This window comes from Sceloporus undulatus, chromosome 2 (genome assembly GCF_019175285.1).
Source record: "Sceloporus undulatus isolate JIND9_A2432 ecotype Alabama chromosome 2, SceUnd_v1.1, whole genome shotgun sequence".
NCBI classification, from domain to species: domain Eukaryota; kingdom Metazoa; phylum Chordata; class Lepidosauria; order Squamata; family Phrynosomatidae; genus Sceloporus; species Sceloporus undulatus.
This window is the reverse complement of record NC_056523.1, coordinates 69,639,606-69,654,643: the sequence shown is the minus strand read 5'-3', so window position 1 is coordinate 69,654,643 and position 15,038 is coordinate 69,639,606. Positions and strand designations below refer to the sequence as shown.

The 15,038-nt window shown below is 39.3% G+C and overlaps 1 protein-coding gene across 2 annotated transcripts in view; it reads right to left on the bottom strand.

Annotated features, from left to right (window-relative positions):
- Positions 1-15,038, bottom strand: part of ITIH3 (inter-alpha-trypsin inhibitor heavy chain 3) — a 36,185-nt gene that overhangs the window by 15,411 nt on the left and 5,736 nt on the right. For both annotated transcript variants that reach the window (XM_042452753.1, XM_042452755.1), the window contains 8 exons: positions 12,809-12,971; positions 9,287-9,397; positions 8,900-9,025; positions 8,696-8,812; positions 5,670-5,838; positions 4,772-4,897; positions 3,458-3,639; positions 1,218-1,403 (listed from right to left, as the gene is read on the bottom strand). In XM_042452753.1, the coding sequence (XP_042308687.1) occupies positions 1,218-1,403; positions 3,458-3,639; positions 4,772-4,897; positions 5,670-5,838; positions 8,696-8,812; positions 8,900-9,025; positions 9,287-9,397; positions 12,809-12,971 (1,180 nt within the window). The remainder of the gene's footprint in view (positions 1-1,217; positions 1,404-3,457; positions 3,640-4,771; positions 4,898-5,669; positions 5,839-8,695; positions 8,813-8,899; positions 9,026-9,286; positions 9,398-12,808; positions 12,972-15,038) is intronic.

Here is a 15,038-nt window from a genome sequence, read left to right as displayed (position 1 = left end):
ATACAATCTAAGAACCTGACTATGGCATACAATCTAAGAAATAATAGGATATTCAGCTTCAGCTTATATCATAGAGATTTTTTAAAACCACTAAAAAGAAACAAGTTACCTTTGAGAAACATGAAAGTAAAGACTGATTTTTTGGAACAAAATTGCAATCATAACAATAACTAATTGGGAGAGGCAGACCAAGGAGGTCTCCTAAGACTATAATTGCAATTTACTATTTTAAGAAAGTAAATCCCCAAGCTTTCCAGGTGGAGATAGTGTGGGAAGTGCTTTATTTCTTGTTTTGTGAAACCTAAACAAATGGACTACCATCATAAAAATAAAAATAAAAAATTCCTTTGTATTTCATAACCAATACACTTATTTCTCCCCTCTGGAATTTATGGGGGTATTATTATCTCTTATAAAAAAGCATCCTCACCAATGATACCTGTGAAAAATGGTGGGACCAAGCAAAAAACCCTAATCCGCACTTGACCTTAATATTCAGCAGGACTGCAGGAGGAATTCTAGGACGAAAGGTACATTCCTACAGCTGCATGAAAATGGATGACATCTTCCTAATACAAGCCAGAAGTTCCTAATTGGATCTGAACTGACTGAGCTAGAGCCCTGCTTTTTAAACCAGCAAATGTTCTCAGACTAAACAATGTTAAAAATAGCAGGAAATGATACTTGTGAAGAGCCAATCAGGGCTGAATGAATGTTGCACAATTTGCTGTACTTGAAAAATGAACTTCTGACCAGTAAGGGATGGATTTCATAACCTGCCAAAATACCTTAAAGGCACCAGATCCCAGCTGATCTTGAAAGCTAAGCAGGGTCAGCCATGGTTAGTACTTGGATGGGAGACCAGCAATGAATATTTGCTGCTGTAAACTATATTTCAGAGGAAGGGACTGGCAAAACCACCTCTGAGGATTCCTTGCCTAAGAAAATAATTCAGCCAGGCCAGGAAGAAATCTTGACAAATGGTTTTGGATAAAGTATCATACCTCTCAACCAGCTAGAGCTGGCTCTGTTACCTTCCTGGTTCCAAAATATCGGAATATAGACTTTTCATAATGGAGAGCCATAAGATCAAGCTGGTGAATATGCACTACTTGTGATTAGTATAAATCAGTGTCAAATGTTTTATTAAACAGAGCATCAAATGTTTTAGTGAACAGGGCATCATTTAGAACAGGCAGATCTATCTAAGCACTTACCCCATGAGCTTTCACCTCGGCAATAATACTGTTGAGGTCATTGTCTGTAATACGTCCAGCCACAACAAGTTCAGAACCATCATAGTAGTGCTTAAAATGATTTTGTGTCAGATCGGAGATGGCATTTTCCGGATATTTTAACTCTACTTCTGTGAGTAAAGGGTTGGCTACCTCATCATAAAACCCCTTTTTAAAAAAAATCAGAAAAACAAGCAGATCATGAACACTTAAGCACCATGATGTCAAAGACTTACTTTTCAAGATGTATCTTCTACTCTGTCCCTGCAAACCTCTGTGCAGTTTCTAATGCTTTTGAAAAGAGCAAAAATAAAGCAAAAATTAATGTACCCACTCACTGCTTAAGATCATTATTGAACCCAGCTCATTAGACTACACTATTAAAATCAATCAGATTTCTCAGTGGTAGGTCTTGCTCTTTAGATTCTCCTCCCAAGGGATATACAGTATCCCTCACCCGTTTTAACATTTCATGGGGGCCTTTCAAACTCATTTATTTCAACTACTTTTCCATTGAGACATTTCACTTCCAGACACAGGTCTAAACCCAATGAGTTGAAACTTAATGCTTGCTGTGATGCTTAAGATTTTTGACCTATTTGAGATTGTGGCATTTTTATTGTGTATAGAATATATTTATTTACAGTCATAGACCAATGCATTTGTATTTTAAATTGAACTATATGAATATTATACAGTTGTTGGCTCTCTTGAGATGATTTTGCCTGGAAATATTTTATAAGTAAGTTCAACAGGCCCTAGGTATCGGCTGGAGTTTGGTTCCAGGACCCCTGTGGATACCAAAATATATGGATGCTCAAGTCCCATTAAATACAATGTCACAGTGAAATGGTGTCCATCATGTAAAATGGCAAAATCAAGGTTTGTTTTTTTGGAATTTATATTTTTTGGAATATTTTCAAGCCATGTATGGTTGAATCTGTGGATAAAGAATCTACAAATTTCGGGGACTGACTGTAAATAAATAAAATAGTCACATTATGATCTTAGAGTCATAGAGTTGGAAGAGACCACAAAGGCCATCCAGTCCAACTCCCACACAATCAAAGCTTGTATATTCCATACATATACAAATCTATACTCCCCTTGGTGAGGAACATAGACTTTTCAGTGTCTAGGCACATTACGTTCTGATATGTTACATTTAAGGTATTGTAAGGACTGAACCTTATGTCTTCTCCTTTTCCCTAGCCAGGCATCTCTAAACATAACACACAGAGGAATGTCAACTTAACATCTGAGGAGGAAACACACAGGCCAAGGAAGATAATAATATTTTGTGGGCACTGCAACCTAATTATTGCATTATATATGTTTGTGAACACTCTCACACACATACACACTCCTCCATAATAGGCATTCATTATATTCATAATGGCCATAGATAAGAATAATATCTAGTCCACTCAAGAACAGAGATTCTCTCTTATCAGTCTAGGTAGTTATCAACTCAGAGTAGAATTAGCAGCATCAAAGCTGTTATACATTTGTCACCATACATGAGAGATTGAGGTGCAGGTCAGTCTGGCTTCTATGTCTCTTGAGCTAATTTTATATCCTTCTTAGCCTCCAATCAATTCAGAGGTCTTTACTGGTCCCCGCCTATGTAAACAATGTTCTTTTCCAATCAGACCAGAGATGCTAACTTTTTACTGGTCTTTACTTTGTGATATAACACTTGGTAACCATCAGTTCATGGCTGCTTTCCTTCTGCCAATAACCCTTTCAGGCACTACCTTTCTCAAGTTCATTATAACTCAGCCATTTGTTTATCTTCTCTCCCAGGCTTATTGTTTACTGTTAGGTTGGCTTCTTGCCTGGAATTGGCCAGTGCCTATTTTTTTAGTATTACACACAAATATTTCTGCTTTATAATTTATACTTTAGATTTTATTTTACCTTTATACTTTACAATCATGCTATTCAGGCCCGAGTGACTTAAATTTTGCAAAATAATAACCTCCAAATCAGTACCAAGCTGTAACACCTGGCAACTCTATGCAATTGATGAACAGAGAATACACTAAGAAGAGGCAGCTTTTGCAAGCAAGACAGGGAGAACTATGCTATTAAGTCCTTGGCTCTTCCTTCAGAGCTAAATATTCTGCCCCAGACCATGCACATCAAGAAATGATCCTTAAAATTAAAAAAAAATCCACTTAAATATTGATGCCACTTTTGTATTAACTCTTTTTTCTTACCTGTAATTGTAAGGCTGAATCGGAATCCTCATAAATTCGACGAGCCAACCCGTTATTATCAGCTGCCATTCTTTCTAAAGAAGCGTAGTCGAGATCATAACCAAACCCAAGATTATATAAAGGGTATTTCCCTTGAATTGCATTTTTGACATCAGATATAATTATTTGGGTGTTTCTTTCACCTGCATGAGAACACACAAAAGAATTAGTCTTGTGTTTTTTTATTTTGGATACTTCATTTAAAAGAACAAAACAAAAACCAGAAATTTGCATTTAGTTCAATGGTTCAAAACGCACTGCAGAAATAATTCCGTTTGAGATCACTTTAACTGTCCAGGCTCAGTGCTAGGGAATCCTGGGAATTGTAATTCATTGTGACACCAGAGCTTTCTGACAGAAAAGGCTAAGTGTTTCACAAAACTACAGTTCCCAAAATTCCCTAGCACTGAGCCAGGACAGTTAAAGTGGTCATAAACTGGATTATTTATGTAATGTGTTGTGGACCAATTTTAGCAGCTTTTCTTCCACTTACTACAAATGATAAAACTGAGTGCAGAACAGATTTTGGACAATCATTTACTTTGGGAACAAGAATTCATTGTGGCTACTCAAAGAGCCCCCCCACCAAGTCAATACTTTTCAGGTGACAAGTGATTCTGTCTCATGGTGCTGATATAATTGCCCTACTTATTTGTTCTACACACTGATTACGTTCAGATGATCATATATTTGCATTATATTGGCCTTTGGCTACAGATGCTGCCCTTCTGTTCCAGACTTCACATAAAGAGTGAACAAAGCAGGAAGTCTACCATCTGTTGTTTCATCCAAAGCAAGGATGGGAATCATGTGGTCCTCCAGATGCTAGTGTTGTTGAACTGCAAGTCCCAGAAGCCTTAGCCCTAGCCAGCTTCATACTACCCCTGGTCCAAACTGACATTCTAGACAACAGCTTTGAAAAAGGTCAGGAAATGGAGGCAGTTTTGGGAGCTGGCTGAATATCTTGGCTTGTTTTGAAGCTGTTGACCACAGTCTACCTGTTGGGACAAACAAAGCAAACTATAGGGCCTGTACAGACCGGCCGAAATAAAGCTGCTTCAGGTCACTTTGGAGGTATGCTGTTTAAATGATGCATGCATCCTAAGAGGCCAGAAGCCACACCAAATCTTTCCCATTTTGTTAACATTTCCTTATACCTTCCTTCAGTGAGTTTGGGTCTCTCTTCAGATCTTACAGCACATTTGTGAACATCTGACTTTCCCCTTCAACTTCTTGTTGAATGAGAAGATTAATTTGCCCAGTCAGGAAATATACCTTTAGTGGGACGACCATCTGTTAACATGATAATCAAGGAAGCACTTCTTTCAGGGAGAGAACCATTTTTATGAGCTTCATTGAGCATTTCAATTCCAGTCAACAAGCCACCATGAAGATTTGTCCCTGGCACAGAAAGAAAAACAAAATTTAAAAATAAAGAGTGAGTAGAACAGCATTTGGTCACAAAATCCACTTGGTTCTACGTCCTGAAAAATTACTAAAATCTACGTATTTTCACTACTTGCAAATGGAGTGGAAAAAATAGTTAGTGAAATCTGCAAGTCTTTCTGTGAATGATAATTAGTTCCTAAGCACTAATAAGAAATAACTAATGAATATCAATAAAGCTATGAATTAGAGTTGGAAATTTGTAAATGAAGAGGAGTTACTTAATTCCACTTGTTTTTTTAACCAAAGATGTTAACTTACTTTAGAATTTCAGCATAAATATTTCTCCAGAATTACGTTATTCTTTAAGTTATTAATTAATTAAATGGTTCACACTGTGAACCAACCAAAAACATTATACATTGCCCAGTTGTTTCTTCACCCAAGCCTTGTTCTCCTCCTTATTACTCTCTTAAAGCTGGAGAATTACAAGGCTTGAGTCACAAGACTCAAACCACTTAGAACAGGGATAAATTGGAATAAGAGGCTTTTGAAGTTAAGCAGTCTTGCTATGTAGTAGCACATCAGTTCTGATTCCCTTCAGTCCTGTTGCTCATTGGTCCCTTTTTGTTGGCTATGCTATGTAGTTACAGAACAGCAGCCCTCTATTGAATGTGAGCATTGTGCACGTTTGCAAATCTATTTTCCACGGATGCAAGTCCACTTATGGGCACACGGTGGCCCAACAAGATTCTGGCTATTCATCGCATTTCCCTTGGAAGCTTACATCCAGCTATGCCAATGTTTTGAACATAACGTCTTGCTTCATCCAGGTTCTCAGGAGTGGCTTTGATTAAAGTATCTTTCCATTTATGCACTTCATCACCAAACAATACAAAATTCAGATAGTCATCTTCTTTTATATCTTCCAGTATTTTTAGCAGTGCATCTTTTGTCTAAAATAAATAAATGTGGAGTCAAACATCTAAAGACAGAGCACTGATGGGAAAGCTGTAGTTTAAGGCTGATTTCCAGAACATGATTTCCCCACACAGAAAACCTTTTATTGGTTTGATGTGTCTCAACAATCATCTGTAGGAAAGTCTGTACACATAAGGATATATACAAATGTAAAGAGCAGCCATTTTGGATGACTGTAGCAATAATAGACTTAGAATTATTATTCTGAGCTTAAACTATGCCTATGCATAACAGTAACTTTCTTGCATGTACATATATGCTCAAGGGTGATTCCCCAGTGCCACATGTCAAGAAAAGGTGCTGCAAGAACATATCCCAAAGGGAATGTTCAGCTACGAAATGGAAAATTATACATATTTGGAAGGCTTGATTCAGAGTCTGCCAGACCTGAGAAGGGCTGTTTATCATAGGGTGACTTGGAGGTCTCTCATTCATAGGGCTGCTATAAATTAAAGTTGATTTGAGGGCATTTAACAACAACAACAACAACAATTTTCATAATGTACTGACTGCACAGAAACCATGCACAGATACTCTTTAAAATAAGGTAACATCACAGCAACTAACATTTTGATGAAGAAGGGGAGTAACTATCTGTCTCGTAAGAATTAAGTTGGCTTTTTTACTTTTTACTTTAAATGGCTCTGTACACAGAACCTCAGCTTGGGCACTGGGATATGGAATTTCTCCCTACAGTTTTGCATTTTCTGAGCAACGCAGACTCAGACGATTCCTTCTGTAGAAACAGGACCATTAGATAGTGACAGGCATTTTCACATACACATTACTAAAAAGCCTTTCAGTCTCTTTCATACATTCTAAGCAATGTGGTACCTACAGCCATATGGCAGGTGTGGAGGGATGCAAAGTTTGAAGATTCTATGGAGATTACCACACTAAGCTTCTACAGTGTAGCAATTGTGTTTTTGAAGCATGCAGAAACATACTGGTATTGAAGCAATCTTTATTGTTAATCCACTTATGCTTCCTCCCAGTTATTGCCGTACTTTAGGCATGCAGATCGGTCTGGCGGACCGAAGAGACTTTGAATGGCCACGGAGGGAATAGGGAAGAGAAATCAGGCAGCGGAGGAGAAGAGAGATCAGGCAGCAGGATTGAGGCTGAGAAAGTGTTGCTCCTCCCTTCCCCTCCCCTCTGCTCTCAAAGCATGGGGAACAAGTGCTCCCAGCTGCCAACACCTTCCTGAATGTGCACACATCAGCTGGCTTGAGAAAAGTACTGGTAGCTGCCATCAATGCAAAGGGGATGGGGGAGAGGAGCAGCATCATGTCCACTCATACCACATGACTGCCTGAGAAGAAGAACTCCAGTGGAAAAGACCTACTGCACCAAAGTAGAAATGGCTTAGTGGTGATATTGAGAGCCTATTGATGGGTTTTACCCATCAATGAAAAGGTGTACAAGAATAGCAAATGGAATGCAAGGTGGCAATTGCAGGATAGACACGACATCATTGACAAGTACTGGCCAAAACTGCTTTTATTCTGTTGAAATTCCATTTTTTTAGACTCATGTGATAATTTCCTACATAAAAAGAGACCCAGAAAAGATAAGAAGACATCTAAGCCATGCCTTCCAACATGTGGTAGTGTTACACAATGGAAAAACAGCAGCAGGAAAAATGACAGAAAAAAATATATGTATCAGCTAGGACAGCATGAGGAGCTGCCATTGCTGGCCTCACACGGAAGGGTGAGATTTATTGGGGGTGGATCACTGCTGTTGAGTCGGATTCTCTGCATCTGCTGCTCAACATCCTTGCCATTGCCATCTCCTCATCTTCTCTAGATCTCTGTGACTTGGAAGGGAGAGTGAAAGCAAGCAAAGGAATGGAATGAACAAAAGCCACCTTTGCTTGCTCTCTGACTTTTCCTTCAGGTCTTGTGGGAATGTGGGGTCAGAGGAAATGGGAAGAGTGAGTGAGTCTTAGCAGAGAGGAACAGGAGGCCTCATGGAAAATATTTCCCACAAGGAATTCCCAAAACTTGCAGCAGGTACTGAGCTTCAAGGCAACAACATAATTAAACAATTCAAAGTGCTGGTTATGATGTATAAAGCCCTATATGGCTCAGGTCCAGGCTATTTGACAGACCATATCCCCGTGTATGAACCAGCCCGGGCTCTGCGATCCTTGTGAGAGGCCCTTCTCTCAGTCCCACCCCCATCACAAGTATAGTTGGTGGTGACAGGAGAGAAGGCCCTTTCAGTGGCTGCCCCTAAATGGTGGAACACCCTGCCCAGGAAGGCCAGAATGGCCCCTTCCTTGTTATCCTTCCACTGGCAGGCTAATACCTACCTGTTTAGACAGGCTTTTAAATCAGAAAGTTTTTAAAGCAGGGAATGATGTTATAATGTTTTAAATTTTTTTAAAAATAATTAATCTACTTAATTGTATTTTATTCTTTTAAAATGTAACTTGTTTTAATGTTGTAATAATTTAATTCTATTTTAATGTCCTATTTTTGTATGCCTTTATTTGTACTGTTTTTTTAATATTGTGAGCCACCCTGACTCACACTTTTGGGAAAACACTGGGATATTAATATAATATAATATAATATAATATAATATAATATTTAGTCATTCATTCTTATCCCATCTTTCTCCTGGTATGGGACCCCAGTATATAACCCAATGTAGCCAGTACAGGACATGTTCCCATATGGGACATCTAATCTCTAGCTGCTTATTGACTGAAAGTATCCACAGAATCTGCAAGTAATGTAGCTAAGAACTGCTCAGAAGGCATCCTCCTTTCTGCTAGTTTAACTGCTAGTTACACTTAAAGTTGATTTAAAAATATTTGGTTACCTGCTGTAGTTTTCTTCCAGACATTGAAATACTAACATCAATTATAAAAATAATGTTCTTAGACAAACGTGAAATGTTTTTTGGTGCAAAGAAGTGCACAAAATACCCATTGACAATCTGAAAAACAAGAAGAAAAAAGTGTGTGTGTGTCATGATATTAACAGCAATTCCATCAAGACACCAGACCAGATCAGTTCTGTTTACCTGTAGATCACCTGGAGATTCTCTGTTCACATCATATGTTATGAGAAAATCGCCATTGAGTTGTGTTGTTGGACAATTTTGGCAGCTTCGTTGTTGGTCAATGGTTGGCTTGAACGACACATGGCCCTGAAAGCAAAAGATGCCATCAGCATAGATTTTAATAATTATCACTCTGTATTCAATCAGATCTGTGAATAACTTACTATGCGACAAGCCAGCCCAAACTTCCAAATTATCATTGCTCTCTTGGGTGCAATGGTGTGGGTTTTCTTTTCCTTTCTTTCTTTTTTCCTTTTTTTTGCTTAGTAATTTCTGATTATCTTCACATATCATTGTAAAAAAGAACATAAGACCCTCATTTTATGCTAAGGTGATTACCAGACATACCTTTTTTCCTGAGAAAGATTTGTGTATAAGTGGTAACAAGTCATTGGTGATGAATGAGCCTTCGGCTTCCAAATAGCTGATACCCTGAGGTTCAAAGATGTTTGCATCAATCTGAAATGATAATTGAAATAATGCTGTCACTCAGGGGCATTTCTAGGGAGGTGGCAATGCAGTGCTGTCAGGGGCTTGTTGTTTTCCTAAAAACAAAAAGCTGCAGCTTTAAGCAGAGGCTAGCTTCCTTGCCATGGGCTGGAAAAGCATGTGTCTTTGGGAAAGAAAGGCGGAAGAGATTCAATACTTGAAGACATCATGGGACAGCCACACCGGAGGGTGGACACAGAGTTCTGCCTGTCTTTTTAGCCCAAACCAGCCCAAGCCAATAAACTGTCCCCTGGTACTTGGTGGGGATTTTTCTACGTCCTGGTCCTTCCCTCTCTTGGGGGATTCAATTGCAGTATCCCAGGTTGGATGTTTGCGCTCTTTGGGATAAAATCTTGTTGGTTAGTTCAAAACAGAGTAGACCCATTGAATCAGTTCTTGATGAATGAGTCAGCACATACATAAATCTAGTCGATTCATTGGGTTTACCCTTATGTGGAACTAAGAATAGGATTTAGCACATTGCTGGCTAGGGCTGCAAGGAGAAATGGACTTGTTCCCTGCCACTTATGTAACATTGTTGTGGGTTGCTTTGGAAAGCTATGTAACATAACTTTTCTCACACTTTGCTCCAGCCTGGTGTTTGCCAGATGTGATGGACTCCAGGTAACAGAATCTCCCAGCAGGCTATATTTTCTGGGAAAATTTGAGGAGGCAAAGTCCATCACATCTAGTGGCACAAGGATGAGGGAGACTTCAAGAGCTCTTTGAGAACAAGGGCCATTTCAGTGTGATGCTTAATGCCTTTATGCAGGCTAAAGTGGCACTGTTTGAAGTCATTCCTACAGCAATGGAAGGGAAGAGGCAACATCTGGTTATAGCTGGATGATGATGCTTACAACTGTGCTCCAGCTAGCACAAAATGTTTATTTTTTTGGCTTTGGTTGATAGCATACAAGTCACTCTCATATTCTCTTCCAGCAATTTGATGGAGGTAAGGATCATAGTCAGCTAGGTACTTATTAAAACTCTACCAATTATAATTGTATTCAGTTTGCCAAACATTTCCCCTGCAGCTCTTTGGCTTTTTAAGCCCATTATCCCAACCTGACCTGGTGTGCTGGACCACAATTCCCATCTTCCACAGACAGTGTAACTCATACAGCTGGGTGATTTTTTTGGAAAAATAATAATCCCAATCTGTTGAGAGGGCACCAAGTTGATCCATATAGGAAGTGATTTCTCTCTGGTAATTCTCCACTCCTGATATCTACCAGCCTTTCAATAGGGAAACCCCCAGTGGAGGAAAAAAACGGAGATGCATGAAGAGATTCTGCATTTAAGGCCGAAACTCTTGTGATTCAGCCACATGGTGTTAACTCTCTATCTTATGTTGAACTTCCCTGTGCCAAACAGAATTATGGGATGCCACTTTGAGGAAATGACTCATCCCCGGGGACCAAGCAATTTGTAGCACAGCCCTTAGTAAGCCACCTAGTTGGCAAATAGAGACCAGTGTTATGTGAAGTCGAAGGCTTTCATGGCCGGCATCCATAGTTTTTTGTGGGTTTTTCGGGTTATGTAGCTATGTTCTAGAAGAGTTTCTTGGCTGGAAAGGACTTGGGTATATATACTGTGTGACCTTGAAAACACTGAAATTCTGGACCATGCCATCCACTACCATGTCAGGATGCACAGGGAAGGAAGCCGTTGAAACCCACAAACACCTGGACAATTTCAACAGCAAAGAGGAAACCCTTAAAGTAAACAAGGTTTGGCTACCAGTCCTGAAAAAAACTAACAAATGCAAATGAGAAATTTCCCAGAGTCAGGGGATTCCCAGCAGACAATGAGCACTAATTAAGCAGACATTAATCCTCTTTTGCATACCCTCCCACCCTGAGGCCTGCCATTAGCAACAGAACAATCCACATGCAAATCACTCTTGCCTTCCCAGGTCACACAGTATATATACCCAACTCCTTTTCAGCCAAGCATTCTCTGAAGATGCCAGCCACAGATGCTGGTGAAACATCAGGAAGAAACTTTTCTCGAACATGGCCACATAGCCTAACCCCCCCCCCCCCCAAAAAAAAGGCCAGTGTTAAATTATGAGTTCTCCAAATTTCCTCCAGTGATAATATTCTTTCCCCCGTCTATTTCGGAGATATTGACGAGGGAAAAGAGCCTCTTCAGAAATGCTTGTGGAATTCCTCTTCTCTCTGAAAACATTTGTTGGTTCTTCATGACCCCCAAAGCCATCCCACGCTGCTTGTACAATACTAACTGCATTATTATTTTGGGGATATGGTGAGCTTTTAGTTACTGTCAAAAAACATTTCCTGTGTATCATAATCGGTTTTGCAACTTCTTTGATAATATGTATATATAAATATATATAAAATATTTTAGATATATAAACATAAAATATAATATATATGTATACATTCCAGATGTGTCAGTAAGGAGTCAAGCGTCTGGTTAACCTGTATGGTTAAATTTCTGGCAGAAACTTCCCCTGCTTCCCATGGATGGGAAACGTTAGACCGGAGACTAGACACTGCTAAATGTGAAATTACAACGTTTTTGCAGCTGTGGGAGGGATCATCAATGGTTTACCATCAGACTCTTTCCTGTCTGAGAGCCTGCATAGCTCCTGCCGGAGTGGGCAATAACAAGTGCTAGATAGACATATGACCAGGTGTCCTTATGGACACAGATAAATATGTGACCTGGCGCTTAGCGTTGTTTGCTCTTGCTGCTAAAAAGACTAAGAAGAAATACATAACAGAGATTGCTGTTCTCTGTAATGGGGATAACTTGATCTAAATGGGTCCAACTGTGAACTTTAACATATTCATGTTATCTAAGCTGTCCACAATTGTTAATGTTAAACTTTTGTTATCTGATACAATTTGTTGTATATTGTTTTTACGGAATTTTTATGTGTATTGTTCTATTACTTTCATTTTGCAATGGCCATTGGCTAAAAGCAATAAAGTATATGAGATGAGACATACAACCAGGTGGAGAGCAGCCCCCTCTGTACACTCGTCCCTCCACATTCACTGGGGTTATGGGTACAGGACCCCCGTGAATGTGGAAAACCCACAAATAACAAAAACACGATGTTTTTTACCTGACAGAACACCTCTTTTCTGTGACCTACTAGATGCTTCCATACAATTGCCCTTCCTGAAACACAGAATTATGAAGGATCCAGATGACTTTGTTTTCCATTTGTACTGCTTCATAAATCATTTTCCTTATCAGAAAAAAATGGATTGCAGAGGACATGAGGAAGTCAATGCACAATGCTTTTTGACTGATGTCACTAAGATTCTTCTGTCTGGAAGCACCTTCATTGTGAATTACAGCAAGCTTTACAACAACACAATTTCTTTAATATTAGAGTTACATTACCTCAAAGTGGTTGACAAGTTGCTTTGGGTTTACTTTTAGAAACAGCTCATATTTTCCAAACCGTCTTTTCAGTAATTCCTCATAGGTCAGCTCAAAAGTTACTTTGCTGGCTGCAGCAATGTTGACTGAAACACTGAATTTTTCAGTTTTCCTTCCAGAAGCCCTTTGAAGTTACAAAAATATTTGTTAGAGAATATGAAAAATGGGGCTGCAAATGTCTCATTATCCCAGATTGTACATACTTTCTTACAAAGATAAAATTCAGTTGACTTATTCTTTGTAAATGAAAGCATTTAGTTTGGAAAAGTAAAGAAGAAACTCTTGTTTCTTATCTGAGTTTGTCATAGTACAATTTACCAACAAGACTTTTATTATGGCTTATTTTAACCACATAGTAAGTTAGAATGACCTCTACTAACAAGGCACTACCTTCTCTCCTTTCTTCAATGTCATAGCAGACATATGTTTTGACATTTGCATCTGGTAGGAAAAGATATTAATAAGAGTAACAGGGCATCAAATAAAGCAAGGGAAAGGGAGAGACATAATGACATCTCAGAGTCAGTTTGATGTTTCATAATGTTATCGTGATAAAACCAGGAGAAATGTGAGCTTACAAAGCACCAGAAAGCATTTTCTGTTAAAAAACCAAAACAAAAAAACCACATATATGATGTGCCTGCAGCAAATTAATACAATCTGGGCATCCCTCTCACTCTCTCCCATCTTCTAGCTACAGGTCGATTCTCCCTTATCCAGAATTCTGAAATATTCCAAAACCCAAAGTTTTTTTTCATGCATGGTTGAGATATTGACACCTTTGCTTTCTGATGGTTCAATGTGTAGAAACTTTGTTTCATGCACAAAATAATTAAAAATATTGTGAATAAAATCACCTCCAGGCTATGTGTATAATGTGTACATGAAACATAAATGAATTTTGTGTTAAGATTTGAGTACCATCTGCAAGATATCTCATTATATAGTCAGCCTGCGCCATACGTAAGCTTCCCTTTCCTGGCTGTATACACTGAAGCTGCGGTACAGTCTAATGAATGGGGCATGAACATATGTGGTTTTCCCTTTACATGGTGTGTGTGTGTGTCCAGAACGGACCCCCCACGTAAGGGAAGGGAGTACTGTGCACACACACAGTGGGCCCTTTCCATATGTGAGGGGTCTGAGTAAAGGAAAAAATGTGTATGCTCAAGCCCCATTTAAAACAATGTCCGTATGCTCCTGCATGTGATATGGCGTGTGCACTGCATGCGCACACACCATTATTGCTTCTGGGGCTTGCCTTCCACATAAGGTTAAAGCCATGTATGGCACACCTGCGTATGGCGCAGGTGCACGTGTGTGTGTGTGTGTGTGTGTATGTGTGTGTGTGCAAATACAGGTGTTCTTAATTTTTTTTAAAAAAAATGAAATCCAAACCACTTCTTGTCCCAACCACTTTGGATAAAGGAGATACACCCTGTATCTAGCTGTCAAGTGACCTTGCTATGGGCCGAGACAGACCACCCGAAAATGGAAATCTGCAGGTGCCTGTTTTAACTCCGGAGGGACACTGCAGCCGCCATATCGTGTGACGTCCCTCCTGATTAAAATGAACCCAGTTCTCCTGGGTTCTTTTTGCAGTGCCTGGGTTACGTTGTGAATGCACGACTGGTTCACTCGTGACATAAGAGATGTGCAATGACATGCGGTCACTGTGCGTCGCTTACATAAAGATGGAGGCCCCCTTGTGGACGGGAGGCCCCATCAGGCAGCCACCCGCACATATTAGGGTTCTGGAACGTGCAGTTGCCGTGCTCTACGGAACTCTAGTTTCTGTGGCAAGATGGAGCTTTTGGCCCATTTGTCTCAGGCCTATATATCTATCTAGTCCACTCTTTTAAAGAACAAGAGAAAATTAATATTTTATGTCAAGAAAACACATGCTTTGGCTGCAGTTAAGTAACACAGTCTGGATTATCAATCTATCTATCTATCTATCTATCTATCTATCTATCTATCTATCTAGTCTTCTGATTTACAAAACAAGAGAAAATTAACTGGACTTTGAAAAGAGTGGAGAGATGTCAAAGATGACAGGGTATAAAATACAGTGGTACCCCGGGATACGAAATGATCGCGTTACGAAATTTCCGGGATACGAAAATGTTAGATTGGAAAAAACTGTTCTGGGTTACGATATTTTTTTCGGGTTACGAAATTTATTTCGGCG